Raw genomic sequence first — 21697 nt, forward strand, 5'->3', positions numbered from 1 at the left:
TATGCATAGTTACAAACCTGGATTTGCAGCTAGGTTAATTGTGAAAAGGCCTATTATGTAAAAGCACCAGGAAGGGAACTCATAGTCTATTTGAAACCTTGCAAAGTGGGTTACTACTTACAATGGATTCAAGGCATTCTCCCTGGCAAGGCAAGGAAAGCGCTCAACTTCACAGCACTAAACAGAATTTCACAGTAGGATAGAGAAGGTCGCACCCTCTGGTGCCTCTCTTAGCTTCTGCTGGAAAGAATGCATTGTTGGAATGGGTGTGGGGAAGACTAAATAAATCCTGTCCCCTTGCACATACTTCTAAAACAGTGTCTGTAGACAGCCCAAATAGCTAAAAATTAATCAAGTTGCAGGGGAGAGGCTGCCCATCCAGATCCTGACCAGCCTGGCAAAATGTGGAAGATTTAGAATGGTACCCTAAATTCACAGCCCTCTCTTGTGAGATGGCTCCATTCTGTGTCAGATTTGCCACATCAGAGGTACAGACCCTTCACCTCCTGCTGTTCCATGACTATCAAAAGCAAATTGTTTAGAAAACAAGGACACATGCAGTATCCCCAGGAAAGCACCCTGAGAACAAAACAAAACAAGAGAACACCCCAGGACTTTAAAGTGGCTGAATACTGACCTTTGGTGACAGAATAGAAATGTGGATTCTGTGAACTAACACAGCAGTGCTGCTTTCATATAAGAATTGTCTCCAGTTTTTAAAAAGAAAAAAACCCCAATAATCCCAACTTACTTTTGTTTGTTGAAGAACTACTAGGCAACAGTTGTGTTGCCAGTTTCTTCACTTAGTAGCCTGGATCCTGTGCTTTTAAACAGCTGCCCGGGTAAATCTGTTTGTGTTTGGAAATGCAGAGAAAAGCTTCTTTTGATATGTTTTTGTACAGAGCAGCCCTTGAAGCAGAGACATGGAGCAGCCTTACAGGGTTTCATTATCAAGGGAATAAGGAGAATTCCGAGGAACGCTCTCGAGCAAGGTTCATGGCAATGAACAGGAACCATAAAGATGCACCTGTGATTCTGTGCAGCTTTGTTTGCTTTCCATGAGCCAGGAGACGTGTTTGGTGACTTCAGGCTGATGCTTCTTTTATTTATTCAGGCAACAGTGCCAACTTTCCAAGGAATATGATAAAAATTGCGTATTGTGTCAAATGTTTCCTTCAATCAGCAGTACTGGAAAACAAGTGTGGACTCCCCCCCACCCCCCGCCCACATTCCTGCTCCTGTGGCTTTAACACAGTGCACAGAAATGGAGAAACTTAGCTTTTTTGGTTTTTTTCTATACCTGGAATACAGGTAAAGTGATGGAAGAAACCCCTTTGCCTGCTTACTTCCAGAATGCCAGGTTTCTGTAGGTTGCCGACTTTGTAAATGACCTCTGTACCTGTAACTTTAATTGCTGGCTGATATGCAGCAATAAACATGGGAAAGTTTTCAGAGTACAGAGAGAATTTTATCCCGGTTGACTGTTGCAGGTCAAACTGCTCAATAAAGGTAGAGCCACAAATCCTGGATAAAATGTTGGATGCCCCAGTTGTTCAAGGCATAGTGAAAAATGGGATTGCTCACCCAAACAAAGCAAAATGTATTACTTGTGCTACCCCTGCAAGTAGCTTAGAGGCATTACTGGAGTTCCAATGACTTGCCTCCGTGTGTTCCAAGGACGTGTGAGCATCCTGGGCTAGCCGTATATCCACTTGCTCAGTGACCGTGGCTTCATATGGGCACTGCATAGAGCTCCTTGATGCAGGTGGGGTGGGGAGCAGATGCTGGCCCAATTAGCTCACCTGCCCCCTTGTCCGGAGAAGTGCTCTGTGCATATGTTGATCTATGTTGCCCGGCCTTCCCATGTGTGCTGGGAGCTTGCAGAATGAGGAGAGCTGCAACTATTGGGGTGTGCTAGTGGTGGAGAGTGGAGGTGATCCAGAGAGTCCCATGCTCCCCACTCACACATTCCTGGAATGCATCTGAACCCCACTATTAGCAAGCAATAGTGCTCTCTCCAGGGGAGGCTGGTGACTTTGATGTTCGTGGGATTCCTTTCCCATTGCAAGTTACTTCATTTTGCTGGTCAGTTGGTGACCCCAAGAAAAAGGGAAGAAATAATCAGAAGACAAACATAATGTAAAGTAGCAATTTTACAGTGAACTCAGGGTGTGGAAGTCTAAAAAAACACAGAAAGATAATTCCAGGTTTGTTGTTATTTAAAAATAGCTAATTTAGTACATTCTTTAAGTTCCACCATGCTAGAAAATTAAGTTTTAGCAAACACAAATGCATGAGACAATGACAAATTGCTAAATAATTACAACCTGAAAAAATTTCATGTTTCAAGAGAGTCTACAAAGAATTTGTCTATGTATTTATATTCAAAAGACCTGCAGAAATGCTTGTAGATTAGAGACAGTTTTATATGAAGTACCGATTAATAGGAAGTTTATCAAAAACAAAATACATAAAAATATTCAACAGGAATTCACAACTTTTTTCATTATTAGTATCTCATAATATAAAACAAGGATATTGATGTCCAAAGGATTAGTGTCCCAAATTGGATTGGAATAATGAGTCAACTGTTGTCAGTTTCAGACCTTGTACTAAAATTATTTACTAGTTGCAGCTTTGGTTGCCTCAAGATTGACAAATGAGTCTTGAGCTCAAAAGGCGTGAGAAGCAGTGACATAAGCAAATAATATTGAGATGGGGGCACTTTCTTCTAGTCTTCTGCTGCATATATAAAACCAGTTTCCCTTGGATGATGTGATGCAGCTCTTGTTGGGGAACTGATGTAGAAGATATGGCTGCAATGCTGTCCATACAGTTTCTTCCGTGTGTAAGATCTGTGTAGCTTCCTTTTCAGTCTTTCAGGGAATTGTAAACTCTTGTCCGGTTATTGATGAAATCACTCTTCTTTAAATTATGCTTTCAAGGAAAGTAAAAGAGATTGAATTATAATGAAGAACGATGCTGGGCAGAGAGGGTCTGAACAAATAGTGATCGGCTATCAGCAGTGCTTTTTTTGTAAAAAAAAAAAAAAAAAAAGTGATGGAACTCACGTTGACCACACACACACACTCCGCGGAGCAGCGAGCAGCAGGGAGCAGCGTCCCAAGCCGAGAGCAGCCCTCACTATCTCACTATCAGATAGCAGACACAAAAGCAGCCTGCAGGCACTATGTTAATGATGTTTGCTGCTAATCTGCTAAGATTCAAATTCACTTCGTAAAATCCATGGGAAAAAAAAGGTGCTGGAACGCCGTTCCGGTGCGTTCCATGACAAAAAAAAGCCCTGGCTATCAGGCATATTAAAAGTGAAATCTATATCCAGCTGAAGCTACCTTGAAGGAGATGGTTGTTTCTTCATTCACACAAGCATGAACATGTACAGTATTCTATAGATTGTAAGATAATATTCTAGAAGTTCTGGATTGTGACAGTGCAGGGATCTAGAACCTGCCCCACTGCAACAGTTTTGTTGTTCTGCTGCTCCATAAAGCCATCTTAGATGCCCATATTAGACTATTATTTATGTATCTTTAGGGAAAGCAAATAAACAGTGCTACAATCAGATATACTCTGTCTCCCAAAGGGATGTAACCAGCTGTGATAAGAATCAATATTGTAACCAAGCAACTGGCAAAACAGGGAGAAATATCTATTAATCCCAAGTTGGTGTGCATTTAAAAATTTGCTCCTAGCTATTTTGCTAACTTACCTTTTTGTAGGCATTGTGGAGGTCAGTGTGATACCATAAAGAGCGCAGGAGGACTGAAGCAGCTTTACTAGCTTTGCTGAAGAGAGAAATAATAAACGATTATAATATGCAGTATTTATAAAGCTCCTCAAAATGTTAGCCACTGTATAATTACATAGTCGAAAAGAACAAACTGCCCACAGGCTTACAAACTAAAAGAACAAGGCAGAGAAAGAAAGCAAACATTTTCAAATGCTGTTTCAATCTTCTCTTCCCAAAGTGTGACAAAATCCTATCCTATGTACAATTTCCATTGTAGGATTTAGGCATAAGAACATGTATAACATAGTTGCGCTAGGACAATATCACCTGAACAGTAATAAACAATGGCTTCAGATTGGAGCAACTGCCATTTACAGCACAGGACTGTGTTTTGGGTGCCCTCACAAAATGGCGGCCATAGGAGGAGGGCTTGCCCAGTATGTAAGAGTGGGCCAGAAGTGAAATGGCTGTGATATTTATTTTTAAAAAATCTTGCCTGAGATAAAAAACACAACCATCTGCTTGAACTCATACAGGGATGATACTAGAAGCAGCACTTAGCTCTTCATGTTAAAAACAAAATGGTACTAAAACCAGCTAATGCAATAAAATAAAAATCAGAAAGGGAAAGTAGCCTGGAAGGGTATGAATACATGTATAGAAGCATCATGTTGGAGACTCTAGTGGTAAGGAAATATTACTCTCCTTACTCACCCAGTGGAAGGACAGTAATAATAGGCAAATCAAGGTTCAGAGTAAAACCCAGATGGGTTACAGAACTGCTTAGAATGGGACATGCAATGGGATATTGACCTGAAATGAGGTATTTCTCAACCATTGCATGGGAGTCATGGACTACTGCGCAGTGGTAAACTTGTGCCTTCTAGGAGCATACCTGAAAGTGACTTACCTGTCACTCATGCTGAGGTTTATAATCTTAGAGATGCCATTTGAGTTCAAGAGAAGCTGAGCATTCTGGGAGCTGTTTTGAGTCAGGTTCAATAAAGCATAGCAAGCAGATGCTGTTGTCTCATTGGCATCATCAGATGTCGGGGCAGAATCCGGAAGCATGGAAAGCAGATCAGGCATGATTTCTCTGGCTGGAAGATGAATGAGACATGTCCTCATTCTAGTTCTTATGCATAATCTTCCCCACTTGTCTGTCTGGACTATATCTACTAAATACTATCCATCATGTATATAAATTGCTATTTAATGTGACAAGTGTTTTTCCTTGTTTAGCAAGTTTACTCCACAGATATCTTATGTGGTATGTTACTACTGTTTTCATTAGGATGGGTCCAGATTAGGGATGTACGAAGAATCCAAGAGGGAATGAAAATCCGTTGGCTTTTCATGATTTGCCCCCCTCCCTGCCTCCCTTCCAGTTAGTTAACCTTGCACTGGTGCTGACTCACAGTGATGAAAACTGAGCCGGCTCACAGACTTGCTGCTCTAAGACATGGTTTTCATTTATTTTCTAAAACTGCTAATGAAATAAGCACCCCTCTCAAAACAAAACAAAACAAAACAAAAAACCATGTCTCTCTAGCATGATTAGTGCAGAATAGGCTGAAGTGTTCAAATCACAATTTGCACAAATCATGCTTTGTGCAAACTGTACAGTCTGTAAAAGAGCCAAGTGGTTTTCAGGTATGTGTTTGTGCAAAATTTCATTAGCAGCTAAAAAAACATGCACAAATTGCAGTTCAGCCTTGGAGATGAAAGCCTGACCAAGTCTGTTTCTGATCATCCAGCTGAAAGGAGGAAGGAAAACCCTCATGCTCCAACAAGCTGGATGTTGCTGTTTTGGTACATCTGTAGTCCAGAGTTTCTCTTTCTCTAGTCAAAGGAAGAAATGAATCCTTGGATCCAACTCAGCGTCTTCAATTTGATTAACTAATTAATTAATATTCATTCCTATTTCACCATTCAGCTTAAACATATTTGCACTTAACACCTGTTTAAGAACAGCAATAAGAGGCTCCAATGATTAAAGGATGAATTGCTGATATTCAGCTTAAATTCCCCTAGTGGACCAGATTCTTCTCGTGACTTGACAGACATCTTTATTACACTTGCCTGCAAAGAAAAGTAATTACTTGTATTTGTAGCTCTCTGCTGTGTTTAAGTGCTACATGGAATGGAGGATTAGGATTGTGTTGGAACACTACGCCTGCCCCCCATTGCTTTCTCTGATTGCTATGTTGAATTTAATGTTTGCACAAAGGCCTAAACATGGAGCAGTGAAGCTCAGGCTGGACTGAGGCCAGGAGGCGGGGCAGTGGCAAACAGCTCACATCAACATCTAGGCCGACACGGGCACAAGATCACCACTGTATCCTTCTTCACTTTAAAGAACATTTTAGAGGTATAGACGGGCCAGATGGGATTGTACATGTTTGCAGGTGCTCAGTTTTATTTTGACTTTAAAATATGTTGTCCTCATCTACAAAGAATGAGGACATCTTTATTTATTAAGTGTGTTATGAGGACATAACATACTTATTGCATATAAAGTGTTTAGCATCAGAGAGGCAGAAACAAATTTCATGTTATTCCTGTAGCCATGATGGTGTTGCAATTTAAGCAGGTGCAAGGGGCAACACTGCAGATGCTCAAATACTTATTGAATTTAATAGGCCTGCAGTTTGTTTGTTTGTTTGTTTTCTCTAATATATCAAAAATACTGGAGCAGTTATAAGGCATGGAATAGGTGAGGTATGAGAGAAATGTCCATGAGGAATTTTTGAGATAAAATACTATGACTATTACAGTTGAAGGACACATATCTAACTCAAAATACTGCCATGTACTTAACACCAATTCTCTCATCCAGACTTCCATCCCATACTGGAAAAGTTTTGGCCAGCCACTGTATACATTTACCTATTTCGTTCTGCAGGGAGGCATTACGAGACACGTTCTTGAGCAAGCAGACGGCTGTTTTTCTAACACTTGAAGTGCTCACATGTAGCATGTTCCGAATACTCGGAAGGCCATTTGCCTTCTTGACTATCATCTGAGCTACCCCAAATGGCATCTGTCAGAAAACACATAAAGCTGTCAGCTGTGGTGAGATTTCCAGTATCTGCAACATTCTTTTCTATCAGATAGATGATGACGAAGTTAATGGATTGAAGGCTGGTTAAAGCTTGCATGTACCCCATGGCCTCTTCCCTAGGGTGGCTGTGACAGGATGACATGAGTCTCAGAAGCCTTATCCAATCACAATGCCCAGCATCCTGGGGCAGACATGTGGAACCATACTCGTTAGGTGAAGCCCCATAAACAAGAAGGGTACAGTGAAGTTGCAGAGGAAGAACAACAGAATGGAAAAGCCCAGGGGAACATCAACCTCCACCATCACAGCCTTCCCCAAGCTGGGGCTGTCCATTTGTATTGGGCTGCAACACAAATGCAGCCCAGCATACCTGGTAGACACAGGGAAGGTCTGTCTAGTGGTTAGGGATGAGCAGAATACATGAGTTGCACACTTGTAGTTCCACTGTTAATTTCTAGGTTAATTCTGGGTTGATTGACAATCCAGAAACACCCTATTCCTCCTTGTGTATCTGACATGCAATGCTGGGACTGCCTGGTTGTTTATGGGTTAAACAACCTAGAGTTAACCCAACAATTGTCCATGGATGTTTCCTGATGTGCAAATCTGCTACTCTGTGTTGATGGGATGAATAACCTGAGCTAGCTGAACAATTGCCCACTTGCTAGGATTTTTGATGGCATTGTAAGTTATGGGGAAGGTCTGAATGAAAAGCAAAACAGGAGGAGGATACCGTCCCTGCATACTTACTGGTCCAGTGCCAGCTGTGAGGTTCTGCAGAGCTCCCAGGGATGCTTCCTGAGTATAGTTCCTTGTGCTTTTTGCTATTAATGACAGGTATATCCTTATCAGGGTGGAATGCCAGAGTGTCTCCACCCCTCTGGGGACACTCCTTTCCTCAGGCATCAGCAGGTCTTGTTGATTCTAAACATGAAACAGATTAAAGAATCAGAAAGAGGAGTCCAGCCTTGTCTGGCCTGAATCAGTTGGAATGACTTTCTGCCAGTCATGCCAGTCATGCAGGATGCTCAGCAGACCAAAGTACCGCGGAGGAGGACAACTAGGGAAAGACAGAGCATCACCGTACGTAGCAATGACTTGTGCTGAGGAAAGGGTGGGTGTTCCTCCTCTTCATCCAGGGGTTCAGAACCTCTGGGGGCCTGACTGAACTTGGGAGGAGCTCTCGGAGTGGTGGGTGAATGGCATGGCCAAAGGCAACGAATATTTAAAAAGCCAGCCTATTTTAAGCTTAATGCTGTCTGATAATAACTAAGCATTTCAAGGGTGAAAAGGAGTGACTTGCTTTTGGCTATAGCCCTGTGCACTGCTGACTCACAGGCTGCAACAAGCTACCAGTGAGGGAATGCAGCTCTCGAAAGAAAAGTCTTGCCAACCTCTCCTTGACAGGTTGTGGATCTGTCTAAATAGTACGAAACAGTCTCTGCCCCTACCAGAGTGGACCGGATCTCAAAATAAGAGTGGCAGCTTGTAAATGATTATCGTGCATGGGTATGTTTTACAAAACGGTTTTTCTTTCTTCTTCTATTCCTCTCTGTTTCAGTTATCCCCTCCTTTTTGTTTCATTTTGCTCTTACACTGGTGGATGAAAATAATAAAAAGGAGTAACCATCTCCAGAGCAATGGTGGGTGAGACTGGGGAAGATTGATAAAGAAGATCATCCAGTAGTTCCATCCAGGGATGTGCATGGAGTCCGTTTTGTGTGGAAAATCCATTGATTCCCTGGTTTTGGCTTGCTGGACACTGGTCCTCCTTGCAGCAGCCCAGAGTCCGAGTCCCTGGAAAGCAGATCCGGTGCATCCATCCTGGTGAGGCACTTGCCAGGAACTGAGCCCACGCACTGTGTGAGCAGTGCCATTTTCTGTGCCCACCACTGCTGCTGGTAGCAGTGAGTGCGAAAGAAGGTCGCCCACTAGGAATGGCAGCCACTGTGCCCGTTCACGGGGCCCCTTTTCTGTGTGTGCTGCCGCAGGAAGCAGTGAGTGGAGAAGAAGGTTGGCTGCTGGGAATGGTGGCTGATGCACTCGCTCGCAGCTCCCCTCTTTCATAAGCTGCACCCGCTCGACAGGGAAGGTTATCGGTTGTGCAATCAAGGGTCCACAAGCATCTGAGGACTTCCTCTTGGCTCAGTTTGCTTTGCAGGACTGGGCCAAGCATGAGAGGAATTCTGGAGGGATGGATTCCAAAAGAGTTGGTCCCAACCCTAGTTCAACCTCCCAGCTGAAACACAGGACTGTCAGCCCGCCAGCACCTTTTGCTCTCTACTATTCAAGCTATGGAACAGCCATATCATCTGTGTGGGAGGACCTGTGGCAGAAGATCTCAATCTGGATGTTGTCTTGTATGGAGAAAGTGCTTCCAAAAAGCGCTGGCAGTGGCACTCTAGGAAAGTCTTTTCCAGACCTACATGAAGATGCTGAGGAATGAATCAGGGTCCTTCTGCATGCAACGCCTGTATTCTGCCACTGAGCTGTGACGTCTTTGTCAATCCACCATTACCTGTTTGGCTTTCCTGCTCCTTGTTCCAAAGCATCCAATGCTGTTCTCATGAGAAGGAACATCTCTCTTTTGTGTGTAGAGCTTCTGGACGTAACTGCTGGGGAGCTCTGACTCCAGTTGGTAGGAGAGATTATGAAGAATGCACACACAGTTCTCTGTGGCCTGAAAGAATGGACAAATATGCATTATTCCAGCAGTATAAATTATTGGAGGAGACAAGTAAAGACCTGTAATGCAGTTTAGTTTCAGGCATTTAGAAGCCTGGCCTTAGGTTTTAGGTCTCTTGGTAGATTATGAATGATTTTACTATTGTCTTGATTTTCTTTGGGATGAAAACTGCCCTCAAACATTCAGGTCAGCTCTGGATTTTGGATCACATAGGCATGCTTAAGTTTTTAAAACAGAGATTAACTCCTGGCAACTAATGAAAACTATGAACATTTTACTTCATTTCAATCTTTTCAAACCCATTAGTATTAGCCTTTAAAGCATGAATTTCTTGAAATGAAAGTATGAATGTTTTGAATGTTTACAGGGTAGACAATTCCATGCTAATCTTTTGTGTTTAAAACATTTTGAACAAAGTTGCTTTACTATATGTTAATCATTTGTCATATGTGGTTGACTTGTTTTTTAAAGTTACAGGTTCTTTAATGGAAATTTAAATGGAAATTTAGCTAAATTTCCATTTAACCAAATGGAAATTTAGCAAATGAAGTTACAGAGAAATTTATTTTGGAATACAGAAATGCACAAATAGCAAATTGATGAAAGAATGCAAAGAAGAATACACTGAAATCTAAAGAAAGTATCCTAAGCTACATTAGGCTGGCTGTTTCCCTGAAACAGGATAAATATTTGTTTAAGGTATTCAAAGAGGCTGATTTGTCTTTGTGATAATGAAAACAAAGGTGAATGCAAGGGGTGCTGGGTTGCCATATGGTTTTTTTCCCTCAACTAGAAAGCAGTTGTACAGAACAAAGAAAATGGTAATACTGCCTGATCTGCTGTTTCTCAGAACTCAGGGACTATTGGCATGCATTACAAGATGCTGCAATCAAAGCAAATAGAAACTTAGGTGAACTCTGGAAATATGCATATGTACTTTGGGTCCTTTTGGATTCTGGCTAGAGTAGATGTGTTTGGATATCATGCTAAATTGTGGTTAAGCAAGATATGAATGAACATAGCCTCTTTATAGGTTCACTGCCCCTCAAGTACTCTTTACCCTCTTGCATGGTTGGGAGGCAGAGTTTACAGACCTGCTTTGCTCCTGCTTTTCATCAATGGTGGTGTGCCGTTTCACTCAGATAAACAAAATGTGGTTAACATGAACTACAGACATTTTCAAACATGTAGACTTCCAACTACTGTTCTGAAAACTAGCTTGCTTAAACTAACCAAAGTTAAGTTTAAGCACAGTTCCAGAAAAGTGCCAGGTTTATATGACATGGCAGGCTGAGGTTAAACAAAAGTGGAAGTGGAGCTTCCGAGTTCCCCATTCTGGCTATGTGAAAGGGAGGGGATGGGGGGAGTGTTCAAGCTCTGGAGGAGGCAAGCTAAACCATGATTCAGTGTTGGATGCTAGTTTTGGAGGCCCACGTTCAAATTCCTGCTCAGCTATGAACCTCCTGGGTGGCATTAAGCAAGTCAACTGAATATATAAACACAGGAAGCTGCCTTGTACCAGCCCAGAACTTGGGTCCATCTGACTAAGTATCATGTAGTCTGCCTGCAGGTGATTACTCAGAAGCTTAAGTGAAGACTCCTTTCCAAACCCTTCTAACTAAGATCATTTAGGTGGAGATGCTTTATGCATGCACGAAGTCTGCCATAGCTATGAGCTATGGCAAACTCACAGAGTTATGATGGGGTGCTGAGACAGGAAGGAGAGAAATCCACCTTAGGGAGTAAGGAAGACATTTTAACACATTTCCCAATCCTAAACATAGAAAATGCATTTGTTTGCAAGAGTTACCTTGTCATCTGGTTGGTGATCTGCAGTGGTTCCTTGGATGTAATACACAAGCGATTCAATCAACCCATTGCATTCTCTCATCTGTTTCCTCCCTTCAGGGCCAGCAGAGCTCATGTTTCTATTAAAAAAGAATTAAAATCAGTTACTAGGATCTTATATCTCAGGTCCACTTTGTGAGGGGCTTTTGCTTCTGATCCCGGTTCCTGGGAAGGTGGACTCTGACTTCAGGATGCTAGGCAAGCTAGACAGTGAGAGCACCTGCTGAGCAGTTTTCCTTGTGTGTGAAGATGCATCATTGCTAAGAATGCTGGGGCCATCTCCTGCCAAACCCTGGCCAGGTCTGACCCAGCATGGCTCTTCTTAGAAGCAGTTCTCCTGCAGCAGGAAATCTTGTGCCCTGGAAGGAACTTATTTTTCAGGAAGGAAAATGTAATGCTTTGCTTGCACTGATGTATGCGCTCGACGGGCAGCCTGAACCTAGGAAGAATTAATATGCCTAAGTTCACTGCAGGGAGGTGCTTAGACCACCTTGGCTAGAGGTGGGTTCTTAAGTGTCCTACAGAACGGGCTGTAATGCAGGCAGACGCTGTGCAGAGAGCATGCATCTCCTGAGCCAAGCCCCCAGGTCACAAAGTTCTGTTGGCCAAAACAGGGCAGTGGCCACAGAACTGCCGCCGCCACCCATTCTTGGCTACCCTGCCTAACGGTAATTGACCCAATGGGAAGGTCAGCCCTGCCATGAGAAACTTTATTCCAGGTGGCTCACAATTCAACAACAACAAACAAGCATAGAGCAGCCAAAAGTTCTTCTCTGAGGAAGCTACTCTACAATTGGGGCGGCACCATTCAGATGGCCTCATATCCCCTTCGTACACTTCAGATATGAAGGAGATAGTGAGGAAAAGCCCTGATGCAGATGGCAGGTTCATACAGAAGTGGCTCCAGATGTCTAGGCTTTAAGCTAACCTGTGAAGATGGGGAAGGATCAGAATATTATGTCCTGATCTCCTAGCCTTGGCTAAAACCCTGGCTACATATATTCTGCATCAGTTCAGGGCAGAATATCTTATATTAAATGAATCTCTTACAGGGTGATTGCTTTACTGAATACTGAGCCATCCACCTTTTGAAAATGGGCCTGCAGCACATGGGGAAGGGAGGTCTGAACCTCTCCTGCTGCATCACAATCCCATTTATAAAGTGACCACATATTTTTACAGTCCTGTATTTGAAGGGCTACCAGAAGACTGGCCTCTGCTTGAGGGGCTACATAGTCCTGTCCAGCTCTTCAGATAAACATAAAGAGCAGCGAGAAGGAAGAACTGGGCCTTGCCATTCACCTGCACAGCAGACTGAGCAAGGCTCCCGGGTCAACAGCACTGTCTCTTCCACTGCATTCCTATTTAAATTATGAAGATTATTTATGCATTTGCATACTTAACTTAGCACATGTAACTGTTAAGCAGATATTCTTTTTTCTGATGATGCATGTACTCTTTTTTGATAATTCACAAGAGACCACTGTAGAGTCCAATAAAAAAACGATTCCTGTACTGCAAATAGTGAAAAGTCAAGGGAGATTCCAATGGGAGGTTCCCCCCTATCATTATTTGAAGAGCAGGGGGCGTTTTCTGTTGTGGTCATGGTGGCAAGAGCCTTCCCTCCCTGCATGCTGCTTCCCCAGTAAAAACCGCTTCCTCAAAATAAGTATCAATTTCCTTTTATTGATAGCAAGCCTTGCATTTAACTAGTATGCTATTAGGCTCTTAGGTTTCTGAACTGTCTTCATGAGCAACCCATGTCCTTCATCCCTACCACAGAAGGAGACTTTTTGCCTTGTTCTCTGACAACCTCCCAGATCATTACTTTCATTTTTAAAAACCTGCCTATGCTCCGTTTCACTAACTATGACTACACTTGAAAGAACATGTTCTCCTTTTGTCCCTTTGCAAGCCCTGTTGACAGTGGCTTGTTTGCAACAGATTTGCTTATGAGTATAGAAATAGTTTTGTGGATACATGAGAGCTAAATAAAACAAAACAGATAAGGACTGAATTTTCAGCACTAGCACTTGAACCGGGCACATTTCAAAATGGAGTTCATTGCTGCAGTTACCACAAACAGATGTTACTAGATTTTGTACAAACAATGCTGAATTGTTGCTTGGCCATCATGCCTGCCCCGGACTATTGTGTCTTCCTGACCCAGAAACAAGTGAGGGGAACATATTGTGCTTCTCCACTGCAATTCCACTTCCAATGCGTTCAGGAGAATATTAATCTACCAGCTGCTTTTTGAAAACACCCCTTGAGGGCATGTACTGGCTATATGTGGAGCTTTTCTGTTCCTCAGTGCATTCAGTACCACGTCTAGGACATGGTGCTTCTTAAAGTGGAACAGTATGTTACAGGTTCTCAAGTGCATATTTGCCAACAGCACTCTATTGTAGCAGGAGACCGTGACATTAGAACACAGGAGCCAGTAATGGAGGTTGGAGAGTGGAAAAGGAAGGTGAAGAAAAAGGGGGAAGAGCAAGAGAATACAGACAGGAGATGCTATGGACTTGATCTGTCTGAGTCAGAACTGTTGCTATCACAGAGGAAACCTGGGCTCTGCTTCTTCTGAACACGGAAATGGAGTCACAGGACAATTATTTTAATGAGGTGGCAGCGGCCATGCATGAAGACAAATGCAAAATTCTACGAATGCTTGTAGCTGTCTGATGGTGATCCTGCTGTTCCTCAAAATAATTCATTTCTGTCTCTGCTGCAAGTTGTGGGGGAAAAACAACAGCCCCGAGTTATCCAAATGTCTCAGTTGAAAGGGAAATGCCCAGCGATGAACAGCACCTGTTGGCTAACATCTGTGATATCACTAACGCACCACACTCCCGCACTTTCCAAAATAAAGGATGAATGTTTAAACGAATACACACACACTCGCACTTTAAAGGCAAACAGGTCACTTGGTGCTGAAGGGATGAGCAAGACTGACAGCTGTGCTGCCAGTTCAATTTACTGGCACGCATTTCCACCATGCAAGTTTCAAAGCTGGGATTGAAGAACCTGTCAGTAGTGCTCAAAAAATGTTGCATCTGTTACCCAGTTCAGCAGCTGGAAAATGGGATGCAGCTCCCAGCCCCTCTGTTCCCAGTACCAGAACAGACCCATTGGAGTCTGGCATCTGCACAGGAGGGCGAGTGAGCAAGGCACACTTGTTTGACAGCTGTGCAAGAATATCTCTAGCAGGAAAGCACTGGCGAAAAGCCCAACAAGACCCCCAAATTCCTGTGAATGGATATTTCATGCTAAAGAAAAGAGTAGATTCCTTGGTGCTCATAGAAGAACAAAGAATCTTGTGTTGGGAAATCAGGTCACTGATGCAGTAATAATCACAACTTTTAGAAAAGGAAAATGTCAGTCAAGTACTTGGTGTAGAATTACTCAGGGAGTGAGAAGTTGTTGCTCATCAAATTACTTTCAAGAAGGGAAGCAAGCTGAAGAGCAGGACACTACACCTTCAGGAAGTTCACATTAGCAGTCCAGCATCAGCTTACTATTGGCAGCACTACTTGAAGAAACCCAAGGGAAAGCAAATGTAGTTTGATGCTTAATGCACTGGATTAGGTAGAAGGGGACACAGGCTTAAATGTTCTTTCTTGGGTCAGTCATTATATCTCTCAGCCTAATCTGTGCAAGGGAAGGGACTGTGGCTCAAAGGTAGCACAAGTGCTTAGGTAGAAATGTGGGAAACTGCCTCACACTGATGCAGTATAAGATGGAGTCTGTCCTACCCAGTATTGTTGACACTGAGTGAATTGTTCCAGTCCTACATGGTGATGACAGGCAATGGTCTTGGACCTCTGCGTGCAAAATATGTGCCGTACCACTGTGAACGCCCCTACGCCTAGAAGGCCCCGGCTTCAATCTCTGGCATTTCTACTTAAAAGGTTCAGGTACAAGACCTTTCCCGGATACCTGACGCCAGTCCAAGTGCATATTACTGCATCTGATGAACAAATCCGAGGCAGCATATATATATATATCACCGAAGATCCAACATCCTGGAGTAGAGTCTTTAGGGCAGCTTTTTCTAACATAGTCCCTGATCACAACTCCAGTGCTGCTGACTACTGGCCATGCTGGCTGGGACTGATGGGGGTTGATGTTCATAACAGCTGCTGGGTTGGGGAAGTATACGGTAAATACTTTTCTCCTGGACAAAAATGGCTGAGTACAATATCCTTTGAAAAGGCATCAGCAGCGGTTGTCCTGCGTGTAGTATAAGGGATTTTAAAATATTGTCTTTATGGTCAAGGTGGACAATAAAGAGGAGGCCTAAATAAAAAGCTGCTCTTTTATGGACATTAATAAGCAAGACACTTCACTTCTTTAAAACTTTGAAGGAGTAATCAGAGAATTAATCACCCGTTCCTAACACTATATTTAAAGCAATTAGGAGTAAACCAGAATCTTTACTCTATACTTTTATTCAGTTTTTCATCTGCTTTCAAATGTTCTAATCTACCTTTTGATCAAGATAGTTTACAAACATCTATAAAATACTTCTGCAACTTTGCATATGTAAATCAATAGGGTAGGTTTTTATATTTCCAACTTCAAATGGGAAACACAGATGCCTATTCCAAAATGTTTAAACTCCTCCAATAACAATGAGAGAGCTGAGATTGAGCAATGAAACTGTCCAAGTTAACTTTTTCCTGCAGTGCCTCTGGATGGCATCATGTGGGTGTTATTCCAGTGTTATTCCCACTGGGGAATTTTACAGGACTGAAGGACACTGATGGGTCACTCCTTGCATTTCTGCACCAGAATGAAGTGGGAGCAAAGCACCGCAGATTTAAAAATAAACTCTGCCACCTTTTCTTAAGGGCAGGTGCCCTCTTGCACTGAAAATGTCTAAACTTTCAAACCTTCTCCCTTGGATATCTCTGAAACTGTTCCCCAACTTTTGTGCTTGGCACAATAATTTATATCAACACAGGTGAGAAACAAAATCTTAACATAAGATAAAAACAACTGTAGGAGTGTGTGGAAGGGGAACGCCTGCTCATTTCATTTAAACAGGCCTTATCCCTGAGTCAAAGATTATTCATGTTCCTTGAATGTCAGAGAAATACACATTTATGAAACTACCCTTCTTTCTTCTCTTGGATAAATTTAATTCCACTGTCAGTGTTATGACATAATTTTGTACCTAGAGGCCTGTTCCAGCAACTGATAGCTCTAGGACCCCCGAAACAAAACTTGGTTTATAGCTGATGGGGATGAACACCTGGCAATGTGCCTTAAGATAAATCCAGAGGAGCATGCTATTGCCTAACAACTAGACAAAATCGGTATTACTACTGCATGAGCACTTCAAAAGCTTATGTAAAATATGCCTACCATAATCCGCTGTATTTACATCTCTTTCATATGAAGCTGCCTTATACCCATGCACTCTGCTTTGACAAGCAGTAACTCTCAAGACCTTAATATGACAGACCTCTCAAGCAGCGCCTTTTCTGCCCTGATAATCTTTTAACTGGAGGCACCAGAAGCTAAGCTTCGTACTTCCGCCATGCAAATCCTGCACTTTGCCATTAAACGATGACTCTGTGAACAGAGGTCGTAAACAGGTCTAGTTTACCATGAAGCAAATTGAAGCAGTCATGAATGCCAGACAATTACAAGAAAGCACTGCTTTTCTTGCCTGCAGCCCCCCTCCCCCCTCGGTCAAGAAAGAGGGCCAGTGCAGTAGCACCAGGGCTTGGCTTCAAGAGTGAGAATGGCTGGAGGACCAGTTAACAAGCGCTCCTTGAAGTTGCTCCTCCTCTTCACAATTGCAACCTGGTTGTTCATATGTTTCCCACTCCAGCTCAGACTCTTTGCCTGCCAAGCAGGCAAGTGGTAGTGAGGAGGCAGGCTAACTGAGGGAGGGATCCGTATGATGCCCAAAGGCCCTTCAAAACCTGGAAGCAGCTCTGGAGAACTCATCTGGAGCTTTACTTCATGCCTCTGAGCTAATGTCAGGAAAGTATTTCACCTTTTGCTATCCATGGCCCATGCTGTCCATTGAGGCCTGCTATGTATTGTGGACTCCTGAGAGTCCCTTCGACTGCAAAGAGACTGAACCAGTCAATCTTAAAGGAAATCAACCCTGACTGCTCTTTAGAAGGCCAGATCCTGAAGATGAAACTCAAATACTTTGGCCACCTAATGAGAAGGAAGAACTCACTGGAGAAGATCCTGATGCTGGGAATGATTGATGTCAAAAGGAGAAGGGGACGGCAGAGGATGAGGTGGCTGGATGGAGTCACTGGGGCAGTGGGGTGTGCTTGGGTGGACTCTGGGGGATGGTGGAGGACAGGGGAGCCTGGAGGAATGTTGTCCATGGGGTCACGATGGATTGGGCATGACTTTGTGACTAAACAGAACAAAACAAAGTATTCTCCCCAGAGGGGCAGGCATGCTTTCCCCTTCAAATGCCACTGGGGATGAGGTGATATCATGATGCAGCATTGTTCCCACTGGGACATTTTATAGGACTGAGGAATGCTGATGGGCTACATGTTAAAGTCACTGCTGCTGAAGTGGTGTCAAATTTTGTGGGGGGAAAGGGAAGAGAAAACAGGACTTTTACAGTCTCCGCTGTCCCCATCTTTATGGTAAATTCCCCTCACTAGAGGAATAACTGGGATTTTGTCTGTGTCTGAGAAGGAGGCTATGTCTGCTTAACACTTTTGCCCACTCCAGTGCTGAAGCACAGCAGGGCAGATAATTTATCTCTAGACTTCCACAAGTATTATAACAGAGGAGATGTGTTATGCATAGTATACCAGGCAGAAAAGAGACAACTTTTATCTGTAGTACAAGCTGCAGGCTACAGACATCTGAGCAAGAAGGGTGTTGGCGATTAGAAGAGGAGGAACTAATTAGGGATTTGTTTCTGGCAGATGCTCAAGCAGTTAAGCAAATCATTTGTCGGCATGCTTTCCAATGCGTGTTGTCAGCTGCCTCTCTAGATCTTCCTCTCTTTTACTTGTATACTATTAAATCAGAGCTAGCAGGGTTGCAGAAGCTCCAGCCCAGGCTTCCCCAGTGTTTCCTCCAGAGTCCCCAGCGTTCTTTGCTGCTGCTCTCCCTGGCCCCACCCCGAGATCATTTCTAGCCTTTGTGTAATTATCCCCAGACCCCCATAAGGCTTCAAGGAAGTTAAAACACACTGGCATTTTTGGTCCCACCTATTTTTTGCCTTCAGCCACCAAAAGCTTCTCAGAAATGAAATTCAGTCCTTGAGCTGAAAGGAGCTTAAACACCTCTGCTCTACACAAGTCAGCAAAACTCAGGGGTGGTGCAGCTGCCACAAAGCTAGCATGCGGATAAAGGCTGCTGGCGTGTCATCTCGCCTTGTCAGAGGTCACTTATATTGCTCCTATGCTGGATCTAATGTGCCCTTCTGTGAATGGAAGGGGTCCTTCGGTGAATACAGGTGTCTTTGATTCACTGGCAGCTCCCATAAATGGAAGCAGGTGGATGAGAATGCGATTTGCGCCATTCTCCTCTCCCGCCTGTGCTGTTCCCCAACCCTCTGGCCTAGATAGCCAGGGAGAAAATGCAAAGGAATCCTGCCTTCCTCCAGCAACCCTGCATCATCTCCAAGCTGAAACCTCTGCTAGATTCAGGCCCCCTCTGCAAATGGAAGGCAATTATTGGATCCGTCCAATTATATTCTTCGTTACTGCAGTATGCTATAGTTTATTGTGCTCTTGTAGGAGTACCTGTGCAGGCAGCTGTCAGTTCTTGCTTAGCTAGGATATGTTCTTGCTATGAATTACATTTATGAAATGAATTGCTCCAAACTGTTCTAGTTGGATGATGTATTCTCTCTAATTAATAAGGAATTTACTAGAAGTGCTGATGCTGCATTTGCTATGAATTGCTGTTTGTTGTTAACGGCAAGTGACATAATTTTATTGTGAAAACACAGTATACAACTATATGAAGGGCATAATCCTATGCATATTTAGAGGGCAAAAATTCTTACAATTCCCAGCAATGCTGGGAGTTTTGTGACAGTTTTTTTGCATAGGATCATGCCCTAATTGATTTCATTATTAATCAATACCTACATAGCTTAGACATGTGGTTTTCAATATGGTGCTTAATTGTTGACATGGGCATAGCATAAATGCACCATGAACAAAGCAAAGAATAATAACTGAAACTGAAATAAATAAATCTTAAATGTATATTTGAAATGAAGAGTTATAATGAATCAATGCAGCAAACCATCACCTATATCAAAAATATTTGTCAGCTTCATTTGATAAACTAGAGCTTAGATCCTACATATTTAAAAGCTTACTGCTCCTTTAAGGTGCACCGCAAGATCCACTGAACCATCTTTCCTTATGTTACCAGCTCATGTTACCAGCAAAACCTCATGAGAAGTCAAGAAAGGCTTTGCAGTCGTGGCTCTCAGGTTGCAGAACATCTCCTTGGAAGGATTTTCCAGCCTGTCTGTGGCTATAACTAAGCAACCATGCTTTGAGCATCCAAGGAAAAAGTAAAAGGAAGTTCCTTGTTCTTGTGAAGCTTAAGGACGAAGGTTATTGTTTAATGCCTTAGGATACAATATTTAGGACTTCGGTTTGATAAGACTGTAATTCTTCCATCATCTGAAACAGAGCTTCTCCCTGTTTCATTTGAATTCATCAAAGCCACATGCCAATATTCTCTTTTTGAACTGGTTAATTATTTTTTACAGAATGACAGTGATGGCTTTGTAGCACTCTTGAAACTACAGAAGCTTTAACAGAATGCCTTCCTTGCCTTTTCACCCCCAAGTCAGATAGTCCCAGATGTTCCCTTACCTTACAGGAGAATTGCTCCAGTCACTTGATTGGTTGTGCTTTTCTAAACCTTTGTTACACACTACCCAAAGCTTGTCTGTGCAAAAATGGCTTAAGCAGAGATCTACTGCTAAAGCTCTCTATTGTTAAGCTCAACCTGTACGCATGGACAACTGCAGGAATGGGACAAAGTGATGGAAGGAGCGGGATGGAGGGGCTTCCCTCCCATTCTGCTTTTTTGTGAAGAAAATATTCCTTACAATTGAAACTGCTTGAGATGCAACCTTTTTAAGCTTCTCCAGCTTTCTGGAAGACATCGCCTACTGCCAAATCTACAGTTCCCTTTCCCTAGGAATATAAACAGCAACCTTGCATTTTACTAGCACGGGAATAAGAAAAGTATCACCTTTCTTTTCACCTCCTGTGCTACTCAGGGCACAGGAGGGCAACAGTGAAGACAGTGGCAACTGTATTTGACACTGTATAAACTTAATGTGCACAAATTGTTTTGTGACAGGTTTTCAATGCAAAGAGACCAATGCCCTTTGTGACTCTGACCTTTGTATCCCCAGGACATTGCTAACAACACAGTCTGCAAGGCCTAAACTGTTGACTGGCACTCAGCCTGGAAGAACAGCAGTGGCTTGAACAGCAGCAGTTCAAAAGCAAGTTGTCGTTGTTATTACAATTCTGTATCACCCACTGCCTGGGCGGTTCACAACATTTAAGCCACCCATCCAAATTTCACCCAGGCCCGCCCCTGTTTAGCTTCCAAGATTATGCAGGATCAGGCACTTCAGGCTATATGGAAGCTATATGGAAGTCGGCCGCATCATCAGAACACAACTCACCTCAGGCAGCCTGTGGCATTGTAGAAGATATCAGGGTCAGGAACAATGCCTGATTTGGGATAATCTCTGTCAGGCCAGCCCGAGTAAGGAATGAGAACAGTGTTTGTCAGTGGCTGCAAGGCCTCTCGGATCAACACATTCTTTAGCTGGTCGTTGGAGGACAGGTTCCATAACAAACCTGAAAAGGTACAGAAAACAGCACAATAGCACACACAGGGCTTGTCAGTGAAAGGACTGAGAACATACAGAGCGTCCTTCTGCATCTAGTCAAGCATTCCCTTCACCAAGCATGCCTCACGTGTTGACTCTAACAGCGGGAGCTCCAGTGCAACACATCTGGAGCGGGGCAGAAGACTGTTAAAGTGAAAGTAAACTTCTTTTTCTAGTTTAGTGATAAGACCGAGTTTGGTTTCCATTTTATGAAGAGATTATTTGATAATCTGGTAAGGGATCTACTCAGTTCCACTGTTCAGTATAATAATAATGTAACAAGTCCATTGCTTTATTTGTGCTGAAAATAGTTTATTTGGGGAAGGAAACCTGAACTTAAGTTTGGAAATCTGGGCATTGTAAGAGTCCAACCACAATAGCTTAACAACACCTTTTTTTAAGGGTTCGTAAGTATCATCTGGCAATGCATCATGCACAGTGGCTTTGCTCTATATAGAGAACTATTGT

The 21697-nt window shown here is 43.0% G+C and overlaps 1 protein-coding gene across 1 annotated transcript in view; it reads right to left on the reverse strand.

The window, feature by feature from the left end:
• Window positions 1-2135: 2135 nt before the first annotated feature.
• PKP2 (plakophilin 2) overlaps window positions 2136-21697 on the reverse strand; it is a 53243-nt gene continuing 33681 nt past the window's right edge. Inside the window, exons 6-13 of the mRNA XM_044434007.1 lie at window positions 21020-21197; window positions 11312-11429; window positions 9334-9495; window positions 7566-7739; window positions 6641-6794; window positions 4662-4851; window positions 3731-3806; window positions 2136-2937 (exon numbers count right to left, since the gene is read on the reverse strand). Coding sequence (XP_044289942.1) covers window positions 2872-2937; window positions 3731-3806; window positions 4662-4851; window positions 6641-6794; window positions 7566-7739; window positions 9334-9495; window positions 11312-11429; window positions 21020-21197 — 1118 coding nt within the window. The 3' untranslated portion in view covers window positions 2136-2871. The remainder of the gene's footprint in view (window positions 2938-3730; window positions 3807-4661; window positions 4852-6640; window positions 6795-7565; window positions 7740-9333; window positions 9496-11311; window positions 11430-21019; window positions 21198-21697) is intronic.

The sequence above is a fragment of the Varanus komodoensis genome, unplaced genomic scaffold, assembly GCF_004798865.1.
Source record: "Varanus komodoensis strain SLA01 unplaced genomic scaffold, ASM479886v1 scaffold27, whole genome shotgun sequence".
Taxonomy (NCBI): domain Eukaryota; kingdom Metazoa; phylum Chordata; class Lepidosauria; order Squamata; family Varanidae; genus Varanus; species Varanus komodoensis.